The sequence below is a fragment of the Protopterus annectens genome, chromosome 2.part0, assembly GCF_019279795.1.
Source record: "Protopterus annectens isolate FY-2018-M chromosome 2.part0, PAN1.0, whole genome shotgun sequence".
Lineage (NCBI taxonomy): Eukaryota > Metazoa > Chordata > Ceratodontiformes > Protopteridae > Protopterus > Protopterus annectens.
In genome coordinates this window covers 261486510-261507897 of record NC_056728.1, presented here as the reverse complement: position 1 = coordinate 261507897, position 21388 = coordinate 261486510, and the positions used below count along the sequence as shown (strand labels likewise).

At 44.7% G+C, this 21388-nt stretch overlaps 1 protein-coding gene across 4 annotated transcripts in view; it reads right to left on the bottom strand.

Annotated features, from left to right (window-relative positions):
• SRFBP1 (serum response factor binding protein 1) overlaps positions 1 to 21388 on the bottom strand; it is a 1736845-nt gene that overhangs the window by 1411450 nt on the left and 304007 nt on the right. For 3 of the 4 annotated variants that reach the window (XM_044060738.1, XM_044060735.1, XM_044060736.1), the window contains one exon: positions 10106 to 10194. The exons of the other annotated variant lie outside the window; for it this stretch is intronic. In XM_044060738.1, coding sequence (XP_043916673.1) covers positions 10106 to 10194 — 89 coding nt within the window. The remainder of the gene's footprint in view (positions 1 to 10105; positions 10195 to 21388) is intronic. 4 annotated transcript variants of the gene reach the window in all.

Below are 21388 nucleotides of genomic sequence, written 5' to 3'. Positions count from 1 at the left end.
CCTCTGCAGTGGCACTTCATGAAAGGGGAGTTATCATGTGGGCACTAAGTTTGAATTCAATCCATCATTACCTAAAAACAATACAACTTTTGAGGAGTCCTTACTCCATGCAGGACTATGCTATACATTAAACCACATATCTACAAAAATCCAAGTAGCTGCAGAAAGCAGCTTCCTACCTTCCAATATAAAATGCAAAGTATGAATTAAAAGTGATTTCTGTGATGGTCCTAGCAAAAAAGGTTTGGAAATCTCCTGTACTTCTCATTCGCAATAGGGACAAAATGGGCTATGTCCACTTAGGACAGGTGGAGGACAGTTTCAGAAGTTTCTTGTCATTAACGCTTCATAATAGCTATAGAACAAACAGACCATCACTGAATGACTGCATATTTGCAAATTTTTTCACCTTGCACCCTGCCAACATCAGCCAATAAATAATAATAATAATAATACTAAACTGCTTTCATTGGTGAGGTTTTGTGCACACAAAAGCATACAGTTGCTGAATTAAAAGAAATCAACAAGTAAAAAAAATCAGTTTACAGAAAAAGGAAACTTTTTTTCTAGATGCTTTTTTATTTATCCCTGCTGTCTGTCAACCCTCAGCCCACCACAATCAATTGTCACAACTGTTCACTATATGGGGCAACAGACAATCATCTAGGGCCATCAGCCATAGGCAGTCATGACATTGCTTTTTTCAGATCCTTAATTCAGTCCTCTCTGCAGATGAAGCCCATGGTCGATATGGGAGGGCCTCCCAATGCCTTTCACTGTGTAATGCAGCACATTCCCTACAAGTACCATGCATGCTACTAAGTAAACACACCTTAAGAATGCCAATAATATATCTCTGGCACACAGTCTGCATGCCATACACCTCTTTCTAGTAGGAACCAGCATCTCAGAGGTCTGTATTGCTTCTTTCCCCCAGGATCTGCCACCTACCACACCTCTCCACTCATGTGGCTTCGGTCAATATCAAAGCCACTAATCGAAAGCTCAGTGTCACTTCTACACTAGTCAAGCGCTTCATCCCTCTTATGCATAGGAGTTGGTGCTCAGCAATGGAACTTATTTTGACACTTTCACACTGGAGTCAAAGCAGAAAGAAGAAAGTTAGATTAAACAAACTGATCATATAAGCAGAGAAGAATAATTCTCACATCATTCCCTCTAAGTTCGCACAAGTCTGGTGCACACTCCAACAGACATATCCATTCAAGTTCAGATGTAGGGACTATTCAAATTAATGAAAAGGGAAAAAGGAGATACTGCCTTTCCTCATTTTAAAACTTTTTAATATGTTCATATGCTGCATTTCGTGGTATCTATACTCAATGCATCAGGCTTTCTTTGATCACTTCTGAATTCAAGTTCCACTCCATCAATGGTATAAATACAGTCAGTGAGAGGTTCCAATTGCATTTATTATGTCACTGGTTGAGTACCGGGAACCCAGACATAGATACAAGGATTTACAGCAGACAGCACTTGACTTGGGGTCGAATTGTTTTGCTGATGACTGCAAGGTAGAAGCAGCCATTGAATCCCTAAATGATTTTAGCCGGGCCTTGCAAGGCTTTGTCTCAAATAAATGAGTGGTGTTAAAATCATGGGGTCGCTGAAAACTAAATGCCAGAACAATGCATTATTGTATCTTTTGAGAAGACATCTACCCCAGGGGAACTATCACATTGAGACTAAGTCCTAAGAGTTAATCTTGCAGCTGTTCAGGATTTGGAAAACTTATGTGGATTCGTGACTTCTCGAACTTTTTGACCAACATGTGAAAATTCTTGTAAGAAAATCCTTCTATATTGCACAGCTTATAAACAAAGGGATTTAGGTTTGATTTAAGGATGTCATTGTTCCTTTTCTTATTCACGCCCCATTAGGGCTGTAGTCACTGAATATAATGCACCCTTTGGCATGTATCTGTCCAGACACATAGAATAACTGGAACACCTACACAGATACCACCCCATATATAGACTGCATTTATATAGCATATATCATGGACAAAAGTAAGTCAAAACAAAAAGATAGTTAAAAGCACAAAACCCAGGATTGGTGCCAGGATTTGAAAAATGATGCGTAGGATCCTCAAATATGGCAAACTTTATTATAATTTACCATAACCCTCGATGTATGGGATCCATCTCGCCACATTCATAATTCGATATTCGAGTCGATCCATCGGGTTCACTCGCCAACTAGTACACTAGAACGAAGTCTCTTATTGGCTGGCTACCTCTATCCCAGGATGCACCACACTGCTTCCTTCAGATCTTGTTTACCGTTTCATGCAAACAAAGAAAAATAGTAGTTACTCCAACCAACTAAAGTTCTTCAAGAGAAGATCTCCAAAATGGACTCCACATTTCCTCTAAACCGAATGGAAGGAAAGAGGGTGGAATGTATTATGATGGATCCCATACATCTGAAGTTATGGTAAGTACATAACTAAAAAATGTAATGATCCATTCTACATTCATAACCGATGGACAGCGCCCCAGCACCCAACCTCGGCGGCTCATTGGAAAACACTCCTGGAGAACTGTGAAACCAAAAGGAAGCCCGCCTCGAGAAACCACATCTAGCTTGTAATGAGAAATGAAAGTGTATGGAGAAGTCCAGGTAGCCACAGCACAAATATCATCTATTGATAATTTGAGTGAAAAGCTACAGAAGTAGCCATTGCCCTGGTAGAATGAGCCCTGATCGAAAGGGAAGCTCTTTTGTTAAATTCGCGAATAAAATGAAAGAGATGTAATCTTTAATCCATTTGGCTATGGAGGTTTTAGCTACTGGTTGACCCTAATCTGTTTAATGTTATACAAACAGTTGATTTGATTTCCTCGCTCCGAGCAGTTCTTGTTCAAATAAAATGCAGTTGTCTATGGACATCCAACTGATGAAGGATATAATTTGGCGCATTGGAGAACTGGGAAAATACAGGGAGCTCTAGAGACTGTTGAATGAAAAGAAGAAGCACTTTGGTAAAAAAAAGAGGGATTTAATTTAAGGGACACTCTTGCGTTTGTGAAAAATCAAATAAGGAGGATCAGAACAAAGAGCCTGAATCCCGCCAATGGGTTATGGCCACTAAAAGGCGGCTTCAGACAGGAATTTCAAATCGCAGGTAGCTGCTGGTTCAAAGGGGCGGAAGTTAAGGCAGCCAGAACCAAATCTCTAGATCCCAAGGGGGACAGGATGATATTAGGGGCCTATGAGCCACGCCCTTAAGGAAAGACTTGCAAAGTTTGTTTGACATTAATGAAGGTTCAAAAGAAACATGAAAATTAGAGATGGCCGCTAGCTGAACCTTTTTAATCGTGGAAACTGAGGAGCCCAAATCGGAAAAAGAGCCAGGAAATTCAAGACCGGATACTGGGGCGTGTAAGAGGGTCTATACCTCAAGCATGCTCAGCGGCAAACCTTTTTCCATTTGCTGGAATAATGGGTTTGACAGTGGAAGGTTTGTGAGAGGAAGACAATATGTGGATAACCTCCTCGAGAGAGGGAATTGTCCCTGACTAAGGATGGAGCCGAGTAACCACGCCAACCGCGAAGGGACCGGAGATGCAGACTGTCCTGATTCGATGAGTCAACAGGTCTGGCACCGGTCCAGAAACCAGCGACCTTCTATCGACAACACCGGAAGGAAGGGGAACCAAACCTGACGAAAGAAAAGGGCACCGTAACCATGTCGCCTCCAGGTAAATTCGTTTTCTGTATCACCTCGGGCAGGAGTGGGGAACCGGAGGAAGGCATAAAGGAGAACGGGCGGCCAAATGTGGGTTAGAGCGCCCCTGGGAATCTGTCCCCTGAGAGGGGTCAGAGTAAGAACTTTCACTGCATTGTGGGGCTGGCAAACAAGTCGCAGCAAGCGGGAGACCCCAGCTGGTTAAGATTTTCGCAGCCACTCTTTTGGTTGAGGGACCACTCGCGGGGTAACAGGATAGTCCTGCTTAGTCTGTCCGGGCAATCACACCGGATTTCCGGCATGCTGCCAATAGAAGCCGCTGGTAGCTACCAGTGCCAAAGTCTCATGGCTTCTCTGCACAGTGGGTACCACCTGGTCCCACCTGCTTGTTTATGTACCAAACTACCGACATGTTGTCGGATAGGATAGCAATCGGACCTTGGCGGAGAGCTGATGGAGAGCTTAGTACCAGTAGTACCGCCTTCATTTCCAGGATATTGATGTGCAAATGCGCCTTCCTGGGTTGCTATGTGCTCACAGATCGGTCCAGTAATGAACCCCACCCTACCTGGGAGGCATCCGTAGTCACAGTGGCAACGGGGGACTGAGGAATAAAAGGTCGCCCTGGTCGAGATTGGGATCGAGGGCCACCAACGATTCCCACGCAACTTTCCGTGAATCATAACCAAGTGGCTCAAGGGAGTTCCTGATAGGACCATTGAACTGACAGTAGCCATTGCAGCACCCGCATGTGCAGTCTGGCTAAGGGGACTAGAGAATAGTTGATGCCATCGAGCCCAATACCTGTAGAATCAGATGGGCCGGAGCTCTTGATAGAGGGGAGGCAGGATCGAATCCTGTTCTGTAAAACTTGAATCCTTGCTGCCGGGTAACATCTGTAGGTGGTATCTAACTCTGCTCTATAAAGGTAATACTGAGATGGCTGTAGTACAGATTTTGCCAGTTGAAAGTAATTCCTAGGAACGCCCAAGGTGACTGTGGCCATGAGCTTGGAAATAGTAGATGCTTGAGGTGGCAGTAAGGAGCCAGTCGCCTGATATGGAAACACTTGAATCCTAGACTTCTCAGGTGAGCAGTCACCACTGCCAGACACTTGGTGAACAATCTCTGGGGCTGTGGTATAACGCGTGCCTTGAACTGGAAATGACTGTCTCCCAGCCATAAATGACTCTCTGGACTCATGACTTATCAGAATGTGATAGTAAGCTGCCCTGAGATCTATGGACATCCAGACATCCTTCCCCAATAGTGGAGAATGGACTGAAGAGTGACCATTCGAATTTGACTTTTTCACAAAGTTTATTCAATGAACTGAGGGTCCAAAATGGGCCTGAAGTCCCCTGTCTTTTTTGGCACCAAAAATAGTCTTGAGTAAGTTCCCTGATCCGATCTGATCGGGGACAGGCTGGATGACTCCTTTTTCTAGCAGCAGCTTTGAAACCTCTATTGTTGCTTGATCCTCGCCTGGACTGGGTGGCACGTCCGGGATTTCCCTGAAGGGAAGGGGGCTTGATGAAGGGAATGAGATAGGCCTGTAATAATCCTGACACCACTGGTCGCTGGTAATAGCTTCCCAAGCTTGTGGTGTTCCGCAGGGTCCACTCCACTGGTCTGAGCTGCACAGTCGGGCACCAACTCAGGGACGCTTGAGCGAGGGCGAACCACTTCAAAGAATCGGGTCTCCAGAGTTGCTGGGCCTCTGCCTCTGGGGCTTACATCTTCCTGAATCCCCTGCCTCTAGAGGGATCACTGGGTGGGAGTAGGGAAAGACCCTGAGTTTTCCTGAACTATTACTTTTCCTCCTCTCTGGGCCTTGGGGTAAGGCCTAGAGGGAGCGAAAACGGCCCCAACGGCAGTCAAGGTCTTGCCTCCTGCTCGCACTCGAAGTCAGTGTGTGTCTTCACCTTTGGGTCCAAACAAAGAGGACTCATCAAAGGGGCGTCGGCGAAGGAAGACTTGAAGGCCTCCAAAGGAACACAGCTGCAATCCAGGCATGTCTCCTGAGGGCGACGCTTCGTTCCTCAAGCAGCCTATTTCCTCGGCCTCGCCGCATACAATGATGAGCCTCATGGACGCAGTTCACAATGGGAAGACAAGGTAGTCATCTTGGCGCCACAGTGTGGGCTAACGCCAGGTAGATTACCTGTGAGGGACTCCACTTTGGCTCTTTTAAGGAGGTCCCTTTGGAGCCTAGTAAAATGATTGAGTGGCAATTCAGCTTAATCGTGAAGGTAAAGGCCGCTGAAGAAAGGGTACACTTCCGCATCTATCCATGCCCTTGGAATCCTTATTAGGAGGGTGGATAGACGTGCTGAAGCCTCTGCCATCTCTGCTGTGTGGGCAGATGCCACCACCATTGCATCTACAGGAACTCCTTTTGTTAAAAATTCCTTTTGAGGGGGCTGAAAGCACTTATTGGGTCTTAAGGCACCGGTTCCATTGAGAACCAGGGTAGTTCTAAGCCCTTCGAGAAACCAAATCAAGCACCCATCGGCTACGGAGACACTCCAGGAGGCGAGGGTTGGGCCTCGGGCCTTTGAGGAAGACTGACTCAGCGGAAGCGGGGTTTTGGCCTGCTATCTTCCTCTGTCTCAGAATCTCAAGGATATCCAGAAAGAGACATCATCCGGCATGATTTGGGGACCCTCCGCCATCGCAGGTCAGTGTCAGATGACAGACTCATCTTGGGGAGTCTATTGCAGCTCTTCTGTACACTTTCTTCCGCGGAGGCTCATCCGAAGCAGCTTCGACGGACCCCTTGAAGAAGGAACCTCGACGCAGGGTATCCTCAGGCCCTGGGGCCCCTGTCATGGACTGCAGTACGCCAGAAGCACCAGTCTCCTGGTGGTCTAGGGACGCAGAGATAGAGCCTGCTGAGCTGGTATGACATGGCCAGCGCGACCTCATGGCCTTCAAAGGCAGGACCACCAGACTCTATGGAGGTCACTGGCCGAGAGACCACGATGGCACTAAGAATCCCCGCATCGGCGTTCGAGGGGAAGATCTAGGCACCGAGGCACCTAGTCCCAAGATGTTCTCTCGCCCCGCCAGGAAGTCCCAGTACCAACCCCGAACCCGCCAGGACAGTGGTAGAACAATGGTCGCACCGACAGACTCGGCGGGTCTCGGTTCTGACTGCGACGTCTTTGCTCCACCATCACCGACTCCAATGGTCTGGCAGGTTGAGGAGGAATCAAAGGTTTGAGGGGGATCGTTCGGGCCAAATGGGCCGGAGCCGACCATTTGTGCAAAAACTGGAGACTGAAAGCTCTAAATAACCCTATCCAACCGAACCGACACCGCGATTTAGAGAAGTAGAAAGGGTCGAGACTACTTCCTCTCGCTCAGACAATGTAGGGGACCGTTCAAAGGGCTCCAACACTATCGGCACCGGGTCCGCACAGTACTTAATAATGATCAGCGCCGGCGAGCTGGAGCCGAGGGGAAGAGTCTGAGCCGCACACCCACCGCCCGACCAATGGAACCGAGGAAGGGTGATTCGGCCGATGCCCGTTCCGGAGTCTCCAAACTAATGGAGCCGAGGAAAGAGGCATCGAGGCAGACTTCTTCGACCTCTGTTCAAGTCAGTGGAGCCGCAGGAAGAAGAGGCTTAATTTAATCGTAGTCGGGTTCGACGGACTGGTCGGAGTCGACGACCTTTTCTTTTAGAAGCAGTAGGAGAAGATGCAGGAAGCCAAAGCTTCCTCAAGACCCTTCAAGATCAATTTATTTTTTTCGCTCTTGAAGAACCCTAGCAGAAAAAGCATGACACACACTACATGTCTCTTGCAAATGCTGGCCCTAAACAATACACGCAAATAAAGTATGACTGTGTGTAATAGATATTTTATAATTGCACCTAGTGCACTTTTTGAACTCCAGATTTTTGTTCTTTAGACATCTTAATGCAAATAACACTATGCAATAATCTCTAATTACACGCAAGGAACAGAAGTGACTAAAAAACCGTTAGATGAGAAAAAAGGGTGCACGAGCTCTAGAGACAAGGTTTACCTCACAAGGAGACAACAACCACAAGGGAACACAACAACGGGCAAAAGCCCTCTAACGAAACGGGCTTTGTCTCGAAGAAAAAGGGAGTAAAATAAACAACACACTCCCTCACCTTACCTCAAGAAGGGCGCGTCTTCTAACTTAAACGGGCTCACCACCAACCGATATGTAAAGATCGCACTACCAACACTCAACAACAAAAGTACACGGACAGCTGCTAAAACAGCTGTTGGATTTAATTTGTGAAGAAAACCCCAAGGTCAAAAAGACCAGAAAAGTAATAATAAAGCACACTTAGCTCCAGCCAAGCCGAGACCACGCCTAGCTTGTAAAGCGGCAAACCAGATCTGGGGAAGCACGCGTGCTGCATCCTGGGATAGCGGGTAGCCCAGCCAATAAGAGATTCTCATTCTAACCCACTGCTATGAATGAAGTAGATAGATCCCATTACCTCATTCCTGTTAATGGGGCCAGGCCCAGGGGGAAGATGGGCCACCTGTTGTAGAATAAAGTAGCAGTCCACAAAAACTGAGTGGGCAAAGATAAGCCATAAAGACGAGAGTAGACTATTATATGAAAGAAATTATGTATTGTTACTATTATGTAAAAGCCCAAATTTCCAGCCACAAGATATACAAAATGATTAAGAGAGAACTGGAGTAAAGAAAATTCCTTCTGCAAGAAAAACTGTCAGAAGCTTCAAATAAAAATTTGCATTCATTAATACAGCAGATTTTTGCAAAACAGTATACAGATCAAGAAACTTTAATCTGTTTGGAAAAAGTACATCCAAGGAAGTGAAAATATAAACAACAAAACCTAGAGATATTTGAAAATATAAAAAGAAATATGGACATGGGAAAGAAAGAGATTTGATATAGCAATATTTATGCAAAGGAGAAAGCCAAGTTAACTAATATAGAGAAGGCAGTCCCAAACATATTCAACGTAAATACAGGCAAATGCATCCAGATGGAAAAATTTCACAATAAAAAAAATTGATAGCAATAAAGATGTACCGTAGAAAAGAAATTAGTAAAGCAGAAGTTGAAGTTATGGAGCAGCCTGCAAAGTGAAGGATTCAATGTAGAAGGTCTAACACAGACTAACCACAGCATGATGGGAGGAGTCCCCAGAATAAGGAAAGCAAGACGATCAGGAGACATGTGAAGAAGAAATATGGACATGGGAAAGGAAAAGAGATTTCTTGTTCTTTTCATCAGTGTCTTCAACGTGTTATTAAAGAAAGGAAAGGAAACAATTTTGATGAAATGTCAGTTTTTCTGTTGTAAGCCACTATGCAGATAAGTATTCGCCTGCACCACCAAGAGACCAGTTATACCCAAAACTAAGGGGCAAAAAATGAAAAGTGAAAAGCACTGTGCATTTAGAAAGGGGTTTCACAAACCTATCTCAGCACGTTGATCAGTGAACAATCTATGTTGTTTTCTCAGAGGGTAGACAGACTCCACTAATCAAAAATACTGGGAAAGAGGATGCAAAAGGTGGGAAAAACAAAATATTAAGATTTTTGGTTATAGTGACCTTTCCAAAGAAGCTCATGGTGACGACTTTCTATGTCCTACACAATCTGCTTATTTATGTAGTCTATTTTGTTGTCATCACCAACAGTATCTGAACTGAAATATTAGTAATTCTTTATAAGATGCAAGTTTCAAGGTTGAGATCTGTCTACATCAAGTGAAAAGGAACACTCAGTGAAAGTTATGAATCTTGAGTTTACCTCATTATGAAGTGCACCAGTAGGCAGCCTTTTTTTAAGAAAACATATATAATGTTCCAATGTGGCTGCATTAAAGGATTGTTCCAATGCATGAGCAAAGAACATCCACACATTTAGCTCATTAAATGCAGCCAGAACCCGACACATACTGCAGCCCTTATTCAAGTATGCAAGAGTATTAATTGCAAATAACTTACTGGACATCTGAGCATCACTGTAGGCAACTGTTTTAACCATTTCACACCCAAGGCCTAACAACAGAACACAATATCTACTGCCCACTACTACTACTACTACAAAATCAGCATACATTGAAAAATTAAACTTTTGCAAGATGTAAATAAGCAAAAACAAATACCAGTATAAAATGGTTTCACAATACTAACGTTAACAAAAGGACTGAAGGGTTAAGAACCCGAGTGCCAACCACATATCCCCAGTATGATGTTACACTTCAAACATCTATACTATCTGCTTTATGTCTGAACTTTGTATTTGCCTATTTAGCCCAGGTTGTGGCCGAAAAAGATCCACAGACCACTACACCTACCTGGTTAAGAAATATTACAATAAATGAATAAATAAATAAATTACTTAATTAACAAGGAACTAACTTCTTTGATTTTAACTTGCTGATATGTCTAGTCAACTTTCGGATTATCAGAACTCTTGCCTTCTTCACATCTCTCCTCATTTTTACGACCTACAAGGGAAAAAGTAAATCCAATTAAGAAGTTGTCAGTGCAACAGCTAAGGACAAACAAAGGTAAGCATTAATTCTAATTAATTCAACTGAGCAGTAGAAGCAGCAAAAACTGAGCAGTAGAAACAGCAAAATAAAATAAGTCCCAAATATTTCCATTCATATATCAGCAGCATCAGTCATTCTGAGCTAAACAGAAGTGCTATCAGTCAGTTCTTCCATGCTCTGTGATCCAAGATTAAAAATAATTACGAAGACATTGCAAACAAATTCTTTTTACATATGACTGCCACTTAAAAAGGTTAGTTTTCAGCTAGAATCAGTAATAGCAAAACAAAGACCCTTTTCATATTCTTACTAATGTTACAGAAACTTTTTAAGCAGCTTTCCTGTGACATCATCTGCTCAGCTTAGCACATCTACATGGTGGCACAATAACAATATTGTTAACACCAAATGCAACAAGAAATATAAATAGCAAGTTCTAGGCAGGAAAGCACCTCAAAGACCATCTTTTTGCACTGGGACTTCAACCTCTCTGCAGGCAACCCATGCCCTTTTAAATGAAAACCAACACGTCTCCTCCTCTGCAGTGGCACTTCATGAAAGGGGAGTTATCATGTGGGCACTAAGTTTGAATTCAATCCATCATTACCTAAAAACAATACAACTTTTGAGGAGTCCTTACTCCATGCAGGACTATGCTATACACTAAACCATATCTACAAAAAATCCAAGTAGCTGCAGAAAGCAGCTTCCTACCTTCCAATATAAATGCAAAGTATGAATTAAAAGATTTCTGTGATGGTCCTAGCAAAAAAAAGGTTTGGGAAATCTCCTGTACTTGGTCTGCACAGGGACAAAATGGGCTATGTCCACTTAGACAGGTGGAGGACAGTTTCAGAAGTTTCTTGTCATTAACGCCTCATAATAGCTTAGAACAACAGACCATCACTGAATGACTGCATATTTGCAAATTTTTTCACCTTGCACCCTGCCAACATCAGCCACAAATAATAATAATAATAATACTAAACTGCTTTCCACAGTGAGGTTTGTGCACACAAAAGCATACAGTTGCTGAATTAAAAGAAATCAACAAGTAAAAAAAATCAGTTTACAGTGCGGAAACTTTTTTTTCTAGATGCTTTTTATTTATCCCTTGCTGTCTGTCAACCCTCAGCCCACCACAATCAATTGTCACAACTGTTCACTATATGGGGCAACAGACAATCATCTAGGCCATCAGCTAGGCAGTCACATTGCTTTTTTCGTATCCTTAATTCAGTCCCTCTCTGCAGATGAAGCCCATGGTCGCATATGGGAGGGCCTCCAATGCCTTTCACTGTGTACGTGCACATTCCCTACAAGTACCATGCATGCTACTAAGTAAACACACCTTAAGAATGCCAATAATATATCTCTGGCACACAGTCTGCATGCCATACACCTCTTTCTCTAGTAGGAACCAGCATCTCAGAGGTCTGTATTGCTTCTTTCCCCCAGGATCTGCCACTCACTCACACCCTCCACCATGTGGCTTCTTCAATATCAAAGCCACTAATCGAGCTCAGGTCACTTAAGCACTAGTCAAGGCTTCATCCCTCTATGCATAGGAGTTGGTGCTCAGCAATGGAACTTATTTTGACACTTTCACACTGAGTCAAAGCAGAAAGAAGAAAGGAGATTAAACAAACTGATCATATAAGCAGAGAAGAATAATCTTCACATCATTCCCTCTAAGTTCGGTACAAGTCTGTGCACACTCCAATGACATATCCATTCAAGTTCAGATGTAGGACTATTCAAATTCAATGAAAAGGGAAAAGGAGATACTGCCTTTTCCTCATTTTAAAAACTTTTTAATATGTTCATATGCTGTGTATTTCGTGGCATCTATACCAATGCACTGCTTTCTTTGATCACTTGAATTCAAGTTCCACTCCATCAATGGTATAAATACAGTCAGTGAGAGCCCAATTGCATTTAATGTGTCACTGGTTGAGTAAGCCAATCGCAGACATAGATACAAGGATTTGCGAGCAGACAGCACTCTGACTGTGGCCGACTAAGTTTGCTGATGACTGCAAGGTAGAAGCAGTCATTGAATCCCTAAATGATTTAGCCGTCTTGCAGTAAGGCTTGTCTCAAATAAATGAGTGGTGTTAAAATCGCGGTCTGAAACTAAATGCCAGAACAATGCATTATTGTATCTTTTGAGAAGACATCTACCCCAGGGGAACTATCACATTGAGACTAAGTCCCTAAGAGTTGACCCAGCTGTTCAGGATTTGGAAACTTATGTGGACGGTGACTTAACTTTTGACCAACATGTGAAAAATTCTTGTAAGAAAATCCTTCTATATTGCACAGCTTATAAACAAAGGGATTGTGTCTAGATTTAAGGATGTCATTGTCCCTTTTATTCACGCCTCATTAGGCCAGTCACTGAATATAATGCACCCTTTGGCATGTATCTGTCCAGACACATAGAATAACTGGAACACCACACAGATACCACCGATATATAGACTGCATTTATATAGCATATATCATGGACAAAAGTAAGTCAAAAACAAAAAAGATAGTTGGGTGCACAAAACCCAGGATTGGTGCCAGGATTGAAAAAAATGACAGTGTAGGATCCTCAAAATATGAAAACTTTTAGTTATGTACTTACCATAACTTCGGATGTATGGGATCCATCTCGCCTACATTCATAACTGATGGGTTCGGAGCCGATCCATCGGCTCCGACTCGGCCAACTAGTACACTAGAACGAAGTCTCTTATTGGCTGGGCTACCCTCTATCCCAGGATGCACCACACCTGCTTCCCCAGATCTTGTTTGTTCGCTTTCATACTTACATGCAAACAAAGAAAAATAGTAGTTACTCCAACCAACTAAAGTTCTTCAAGAGAAGATCTCCAAATGGACCTACATTTCCTCTAAATCCGAATGGAAGGGGGAAAGGAGGGTGGGTACGTATGAATGTAGGCGAGATGGATCCCATACATCTGAAGTTATGGTAAGTACATAACTAAAAAATGTAATGGGATCCTATCTCGCCTACATTCATAACTGATGGGACAGCGTCCCTAGCACCTAAATCCCGGGTGGCTCATTGGAAAACACTCCTGAGAACTGTGGAACCAAAGGAAGCCCTGCCTCGAGAAACCACATCTAGCTTGTAATGAGAAATGAAAGTGTGCGGAGAAGTCCAGGTAGCCGCAGCACAAATATCATCTATTGATAATTTGGAGTGAAAAGCTACAGAAGTAGCCATTGCCCTGGTAGAATGAGCCCTGACTGGAAAGGGAAGCTCTTTGTTAGCCTGCGAATAAATGAAAGAGATGCAATCTTTAATCCATTTGGCTATGGAGGTTTTAGCTACTGGTTGACCCAATCTGTTTACTGCAAAGGAGACAAACAGTTGATTTGATTTCCGCGTCTGAGCAGTTCTGTTCAAATAAAAATGCAGTTGTCTATGGACATCCAACTGATGAAGGATATATTCTGCGTTATTGGAGAACTCGGGGAAAAAATACAGGGAGCTCTAGAGACTGTTGAATGCAGAAAGAAGAAGCTACCTTTGGTAAAAAAGAGGGATTTAATTTAAGGGACACTCTATGTTTGTGAAAAATCAAATAAGGAGGATCAGAACAAAGAGCCTGAAGCTCTGAATCCCGCCTGGCCGAAGTTATGGCCACTAAAAAGGCGGTTTTCCAGGACAGGAATTTCAAATCGCAGGTAGCTGCTGGTTCAAAGGGGCGGGAAGTTAAGGCAGCCAGAACCAAATTTAGATCCCAAGGGGGGACAGGATGAGATATTGGGGGCCTAAGGAGCCACGCTCCTTTAAGGAAAGACTTGCAAAGTTTGTTTGACATTAATGAAGGTTCAAAAGAAACATGAAAATTAGAGATGGCCGCTAGCTGAACCTTAATCGTGGAAACTGAGGAGCCCAACTGAAAAAGAGAGGCCAGGAAATTCAAGACCTCCGATACTGGGGCGGTAAGAGGGTCTATACCTCGTTGCTGTGCCCAAAGGGCAAACCTTTTCCATTTGCTGGAATACAGTTTGACAGTGGAAGGTTTGTGAGAGGAAGACAATATGTGGATAACCTCCGGAGAGAGGGAATTGTCCCTGACTAAGGATGGAAGCGGAGTAACCACGCCGCCAACCGCAAGGACCTGAGAGATGGGTGAGACTGTCCTGACTGATGAGTCAACAGGTCTGGCACCGGGTCCAGAAACCATGGACCTTCTATCGCATACCTCCGAAGGAAGGGGAACCAAACCTGACGAGGCCAGTGCGGGGCAATCAAAATCATGTCGCTCTCCAGGTAAATTGCCTTCTGTATCACCCTCGGCAGGAGGGGAACCGGAGGGAAGGCATAAAGGAGAACGGGCGGCCAAATGTGGGTTAGAGCGTCCCTGGGAATCTGTCCCTGAGAGGGGGTCAGAGTGAAGAACTCTCTGCACTTCGCATTGTGGGGGCTGGCAAACAAGTCGCAGCAAGGGAGACCCCAGTTGGCGAAGATTTTCGCAGCCACTCTTTGGTTGAGGGACCACTCGTGGGGTAACAGGATAGTCCTGCTTAGTCTGTCCGCAATCACACTGGATTTCCCCGGTATGTGCGTTGCCATTAGGAAGCGGTTGGTAGCTACCGCCCAGTGCCAAAGTCTCATGGCTTCTCTGCACAGTGGGTACGACCTGGTCCCACCTTGCTTGTTTATGTACCAAACTACCGACATGTTGTCGGATAGGATAGCAATCGGACCTTGCGGGAGAGCGTGATGGAGAGCTTGTAGTACCAGTAGTACCGCTCTCATTTCCAGGATATTGATGTGCAAATGCGCTTCCTGGGGTTGCCATGTGCCTTGGACAGACCTGTCCAGGTAATGAACCCCCCACCCTACCTGGGAGGCATCCGTGGTCACAGTGGCAACGGGGGACTGAGGAATAAAAGGTCGCTCCTGGTCGAGATTGGATCGGAGGAGCCACCAACGCAGATCTCGACGGCAACTTTCCGTAATCATAACCAAGTGGCTCAAGGGGAGTTCCTGATAGGACCATTGAACCGACAGTAGCCATTGCAGCACCCGCATGTGCAGTCTGGCTAAGGGGACTAGGAGAATAGTTGATGCCATCGAGCCCAATACCTGTAGAATCAGATGGGCCGGAGCTCTTGATAGAGGGAGGCAGGATCGAACTTGGTTCTGTAAAACTTGAATCCTTGCTGCCGGTAAGAATACGCATCCTTTTGTATCTAACTCTGCGCCTATAAAGGTAATACGCTGAGATGGCTGTAGTACAGATTTTTGCCAGTTGAAAGTAATTCCTAGGAAACGGCCCAAGGTGACTGTGGCCATGAGCGCCTGAAATAGTAGATGCTTGGAGGTGGCAGTAAGGAGCCAGTCGTCTGGATATGGAAACACTTGGAATCCTAGACTTCTCAGGTGAGCAGTCACCACTGCCAGACACTTGGTGAACACCCTGGGGGCTGTGGTGAGACCAAAGGGCAGTGCTCGGAACTGGAAATGACTGTCTCCCAGGCGGAAGCATAAATGACTCCTGGACTCATGACTTATCAGAATGTGATAGTAAGCGTCCTTGAGATCTATGGAGCACATCCAGACATCCTTCCCCAATAGTGGGAGGATGGACTGAAGAGTGACCATTCGGAATTTGGACTTTTTCACAAAGCGATTCAATGAACTGAGGTCCAAAATGGGCCTGAAGTCCCCTGTCTTTTTTGGCACCAAAAATAGTCTTGAGTAAGTTCCTGATCCGATCTGATCGGTGGGGACAGGCTGGATGACTCCTTTTTCTAGCAGCTTTGAAACCTCTATTGCTGCTTGATCCCGCTGACTGGGTGGCACGTCCGGGATTTCCCTGAAGGAAAGGGGGGGCTTGATGAAGGAATGAGATAGCCTCCGGTAATAATCCGAGCACCCACTGGTCGCTGGTAATAGCTTCCCAAGCTTGTGGGTGTTCCAAGAACGACCCCGACTGGCTCGGAGCTGCACAGTCGGGCACCAACTCAGGGACGTTGAGCGTAGGAGGAACCACGAAAGGAATCACGGTCTCCAGAGTTACGGGGGCCTCTGCCGCCTCTGGGGCAACGTCTTCCTGAATCCCCTGCCTCTAGAGGGGGGAATCACTGGGTGGAGTAGGGAAAGACCTCTGAGTTTTCCTGAATCACATTTTCCCTCCTCTCTGGGCCTTGGGGTAAGGCCTAGAGGAGCGGAAAACGGGCCCCAGCGGCAGGCAAGGTCTTGCACTCCTGCCCCCACCGAGTCAGTGGTACCAGCACCTTGGGAGCAAACAAAGAGGACCCAACAAAGGCGCGGCGAAGGAAGACTTGAAGGCCTCCGCAAAGGAACACAAGCGTAACCAGGCATGTCTCCTGAGGGCGACGCCTGTTCCGCTGCTCTACTCGCCTCGGCCGCATATGAGATGAGCCTCATGGACGAGTTCACAATGGAAGACAAGGTAGTCATCTGGCGCCAACAGTGGGCTAACGCCTCAGGTAGATTACCTGTGAGGGACTCACTTAGCTCTTTAAGGAGGTCCCTTTGGAGCCTAGTAAAATGACATAAGTAATTCAGCGACCGTAAGGTAAAGGCCGCTGAAGAAAGGGCACTTCCACCTATCCATGCTCCTGGAATCCTTATTAGGAGGGTGGATAGACGTTGAAGCCTCTGCCACGTCCTGCTGTGTGGCAGATGCCACCACCATTGCATCTACAGGAACTCCTTTTGTTAAAAATTCCTTTTGAGGGGGGGCTGAAAGAAATTTATTGGGTCTTGCAGGCACCGGTTCCACAGAACCAGGGTGTTCCCAAGCCCTTCGAGAAACCAAATCAAGTAATTCATCGAAGGGCGGAGACACCCAGGAGGCGGAGGGCTGGGCCCCGAAGGCCTTGAGGAAGACTGACTCCTCAGCGGAAGGGGTTTTGGCCTGCCAATCTCCTCTCTGTCTCAGAATCTCAAGGATATCCGAGAAAGAGACATCATCCGAAGATGATTTTGGGGACCCTCCGTCATCGAGGTCAGTGTCAGATGTGACAGACTCATCTTGGGAGTCTACGTGCTTCCTCTTGCACAATTTCTTCCGTGGAGGCTCATCCGAAGCAGTTTCGGACGGACCCCCTGGAAGAAGGAACCCCCGACGAGGGTATCCTCAGGCCCTGGGGCCCCGCTGTCATGGGACTGCAGTACGCCAGAAGCACCAGTCTCCAGGTCTAGGGACGGTGAGATAGAAGCCTGCTGAGCTGGCAAGGACATGGCCAGCGCACTCCTCATGGCCTCAAAGGCAGGACCACCAGACTCCATGGAGGTCACTGGCCGAGAGACCACGATGGCACTAAGAATCCCCGCAGCCGATGCTCCGAGGGGAAGACTAGGCACCGAGGCACCTAGTCCCAAGATGTTCCCCTCGGCCCCGGCTGAGGAAGTCCCAGTACCGAACCCCGAACCCGAGGACAGGGTAGGAACAATGGTCGGCACCGATAGACCTCGAAGGGGTCTCGGTTCTGACCGTACGGCTCCGCCTTGCTCCACCATCACCGACTCCAATGGCTCCGAGGAGGTTGGAGGAGGAATCGAAAGGTTTGAGGGGGGGATCGGCTCCGAAGCCAAATGGGCCGGAGCCGAGACCATTTGTGCAAAAACTGGAGACTGGAAAAGCCTCTAAATAACCCTATCCAAATCCGAATCCGACAATTTGGAGGATTTAGAGGAAGTAGAAAGGGGTCGAGACGACTTTCCCTCTCGGCTCAGACAATGTAGGGGACCGGCTCCGAAAGGGCTCCAACACTATCGGCACCGGGTCCGGCACAGTACGAATAATGATCGGCGCCGAAGGAGCTTTCGGAGCCGAGGGGGAAGAGTCTGAGCTGCACACCTCCACCGGCTCCGAGACCAATGGAACCGAGGAAGGTGATTCGCCTCTCGATGCTCCAACCTGAGTCTCCGAAACTAATGGAGCCGAGGAAAGAGGCATCGAGGCAGACCCTTCGACCCTCTGCTCCGAAGTCAGTGGAGCCGAGGAAGAAGAGGTCGACTTATGCTTCTTAGCAGTCGGCTCCGACGGACTGGTCGGAGCCGACGACCTTTTCTTTTTAGAAGCAGTAGGAGAAGATGAAGCCAAAGCTTCCTCAAGACCCTTCAAGATCAATTTATTTTTTCGTTCTTGAAGAACCCTAGCAGAAAAAGCATGACACACACTACATGTCTCTTGCAAATGCTTTGGCCCTAAACAATACACGCAAATAGCATGACTGTGTGTAATAGACATTTTATAATTGCACCTAGTGCACTTTTTGAACCCAGATTTTTGTTCTTTAGACATCTTAATGCAAATAACACTATGCAATACCCTAATTACACGCAAGGAACAGAAGTGACTAAAAAAACTGTTAGAGCGCGAGAAAAAAAGGGTGCACGAGCTCTCTAGAGACAAGGTTTACCTCACAAGGGAGACAACAACCACAAGGGAACACAACAACGGGCAAAAGCCCTCTAACTTAAACGGGCTTTGCCCGGAAGAAAAAGGGAGTAAAATAAACAACACACTCACTCCACTAAGAAGGGCAAAGGCCCTCTAACTTAAACGGGCCTCGCCCGACCAACCGATATGTAAAGATCGACCAATAACACTCAACAAAAGCACGGAATAGCCGTTAAAACAGCTGTTGATTTAATTTGTGAAGAAACCCCAAGGTCAAAAGACCAGAAAAAGTAATAAAAGTACACTTAGCTCCAGCCAAGTCGAGACCACGTCTAGCTTGTAAAGCGGCAAACGAGATCTGGGGAAGCAGGTGTGGTGCATCCTGGGATAGAGGGTAGCCCAGCCAATAAGAGACTTCATTCTAACCCATCAGTTATGAATGTAGGCGAGATAGGATCCCATTACCTCATTCCTACAATGGGGGCCAGGCCCAGGGGGAAGATGGGCCACCTGTTGTAGAAGGAAGTAGCAGTCCACAAAAACTGAGTGGGCAAAGATAAGCCATAAAGACGATAGAGTAGACTATTGAGGATAAGAAAGAAATTATGTATTGTTACTATTATGTAAAAAGCCCAGAATTTCCAGCCACAAGATATACAAAATGATTAAGAGAGAAATTGGAGTAAAGAAAATTCCTTCTGCAAGAAAAACTGTCAGAAGCTTCAAATAAAAATTTGCATTCATTAATACAGCAGATTTTTGCAAAACAGTATACAGATCAAGAAACTTTAATCTGTTTGGAAAAAAGAAGCATCCAAGGAAGTGTGAAAATATAAACAACAAAACCTAGAGATATTTGAAAAATATAAAAAAGAAATATGGACATGGGAAAGAAAGAGAGATTTGATATAGCGCAATATTTATGCAAAGGAGAAAGCCAAGTTAACTAATATAGAGAAGGCAGTCCCAAACATATTCAACGCGAAATACAGGCAAATGCATCCAGATATGGAAAATTTCACAATAAAAAAATTGATAGCACAAAGATGTAATGTAGAAAAGAAAATTAGTAAAGCAGAAGTTGAAGTTATGGAGTGCCTGCAAAGTGAAGGATTCAATGTAGAAGGTCTAACACAGACTAACCACAGCATGATGGAGTGAGTCCCCAGAATAAGGAAAAGCAAGACGATCAGGAGACATGTGAAGAAGAAATATGGACATGGGAAAGGAAAAGAGATTTAATATGGTGTAATATTTATGCAAAGGAGAAAGCAAAACTAACCAATACAAAAAAAGCAACACCAAAGATATTTGAAGAGAAATACAGGCAAAGAAATCCGGATATGGAAAACTTTACAATAAAAAAATACAGAGATTAAGAGGAAAAGTAGAAAAAGAGATTAGTAATGGATAAGTCAAAGAAATAGAAATCGAGGTTATGGAGCAGCTGCAAAGAGAAGGATTTAGTGTAGAAAATTGAATGCAGAAAGCACCACAACAGGAGACAGCAATGGATATCCAAATTAACGGAAACCAGAGGAACAGGAAGCAATTGGTCACAGATATTTTGGAGCCTTCCACAGGGACCCAGTATTAATGTTCACTTGAAGCTAGACAGCAAAGGAAGGAACAGGAAACTCTGATGCAGTCAATGTTGAGGAGTGATAGGCCAGTGAGTTCCCATATGATAGAGTAATGGGAGGCACAGGATGAAGTTGAGGAGAATGTGCCACAGGAAGATGTACAGAATTCTTCTACAGAATGCCCACTGGAAACAGAAAATAAGGGATATGCCCTCAGTTTGGAAGAAAATGAGTTAAAATAATAGTTGCTTGATTTAATAGACACAAACAGATATATCAAGATCAATGACTGAAACAGACTGCAGAATGTTAATAAAACCTCAAAAGTCAGAAGGTTGATAAAAGAAATGAATGTAGTAATTAGGACTGTCCATAGAGATCTATGCGATATCACAGAAGTAAACAGAATGTATTACTGTGCTGCTAAATTAATAACGGATACAGTTCTACCACAGAAACACAGGGCAGCGAGGGAAAGGAAGGGGCGAAAGCAAATACCATTGTGGAAATATTGAATAGAGAAAACGATAAATCAGCTAAGACAAGAGGTCTCACTGTTAGAAGATTATACAAGAGGGAATAGATCAACAAACATACTAAGAAAGATAGATGTGATAAAAGCAATGCGCAGTATTAGAACAGACCAGGATTTATCATGTACTATCTCAAATAACAAACTAATAATTTCAGCACAGGCAGAAAGACTAAGATATGAAGATAAATATAAAGGAAAAGTACAAAATAAGCAATTTATTGATGATCCAAAAACATTTTATAGAAAACTGGGAAATAAGGTAAAAGGAATTGAAAGACTACCAAAAAAAGAAGAAATCAATACATTTTGGAAAAATATCTATGAAGATCCTGTGGAACATAAGAAGAAGTAAAAGAAAGAGTAAGAGGGTTTAAGGTACAGCCTATCAAAAGGGATGAAGTAATAGCCAGAGAGACTGAAACAAAGTTAAGAAAAGCCTCTAACTGGAAAACCCCAGGCCTGGATGTAGTACCTAACCTTTGGCTGAAAGTATTAACATCTTTGCACAAGGATTTAGCCATGAGTAAGAACTATTTATATGTGCACCCAGCACAGATATCACACTGGTTAACAACAGGAAAGACAATGCTCTTACTTAAGAGTGAACCTGCAAGTTTACCCTA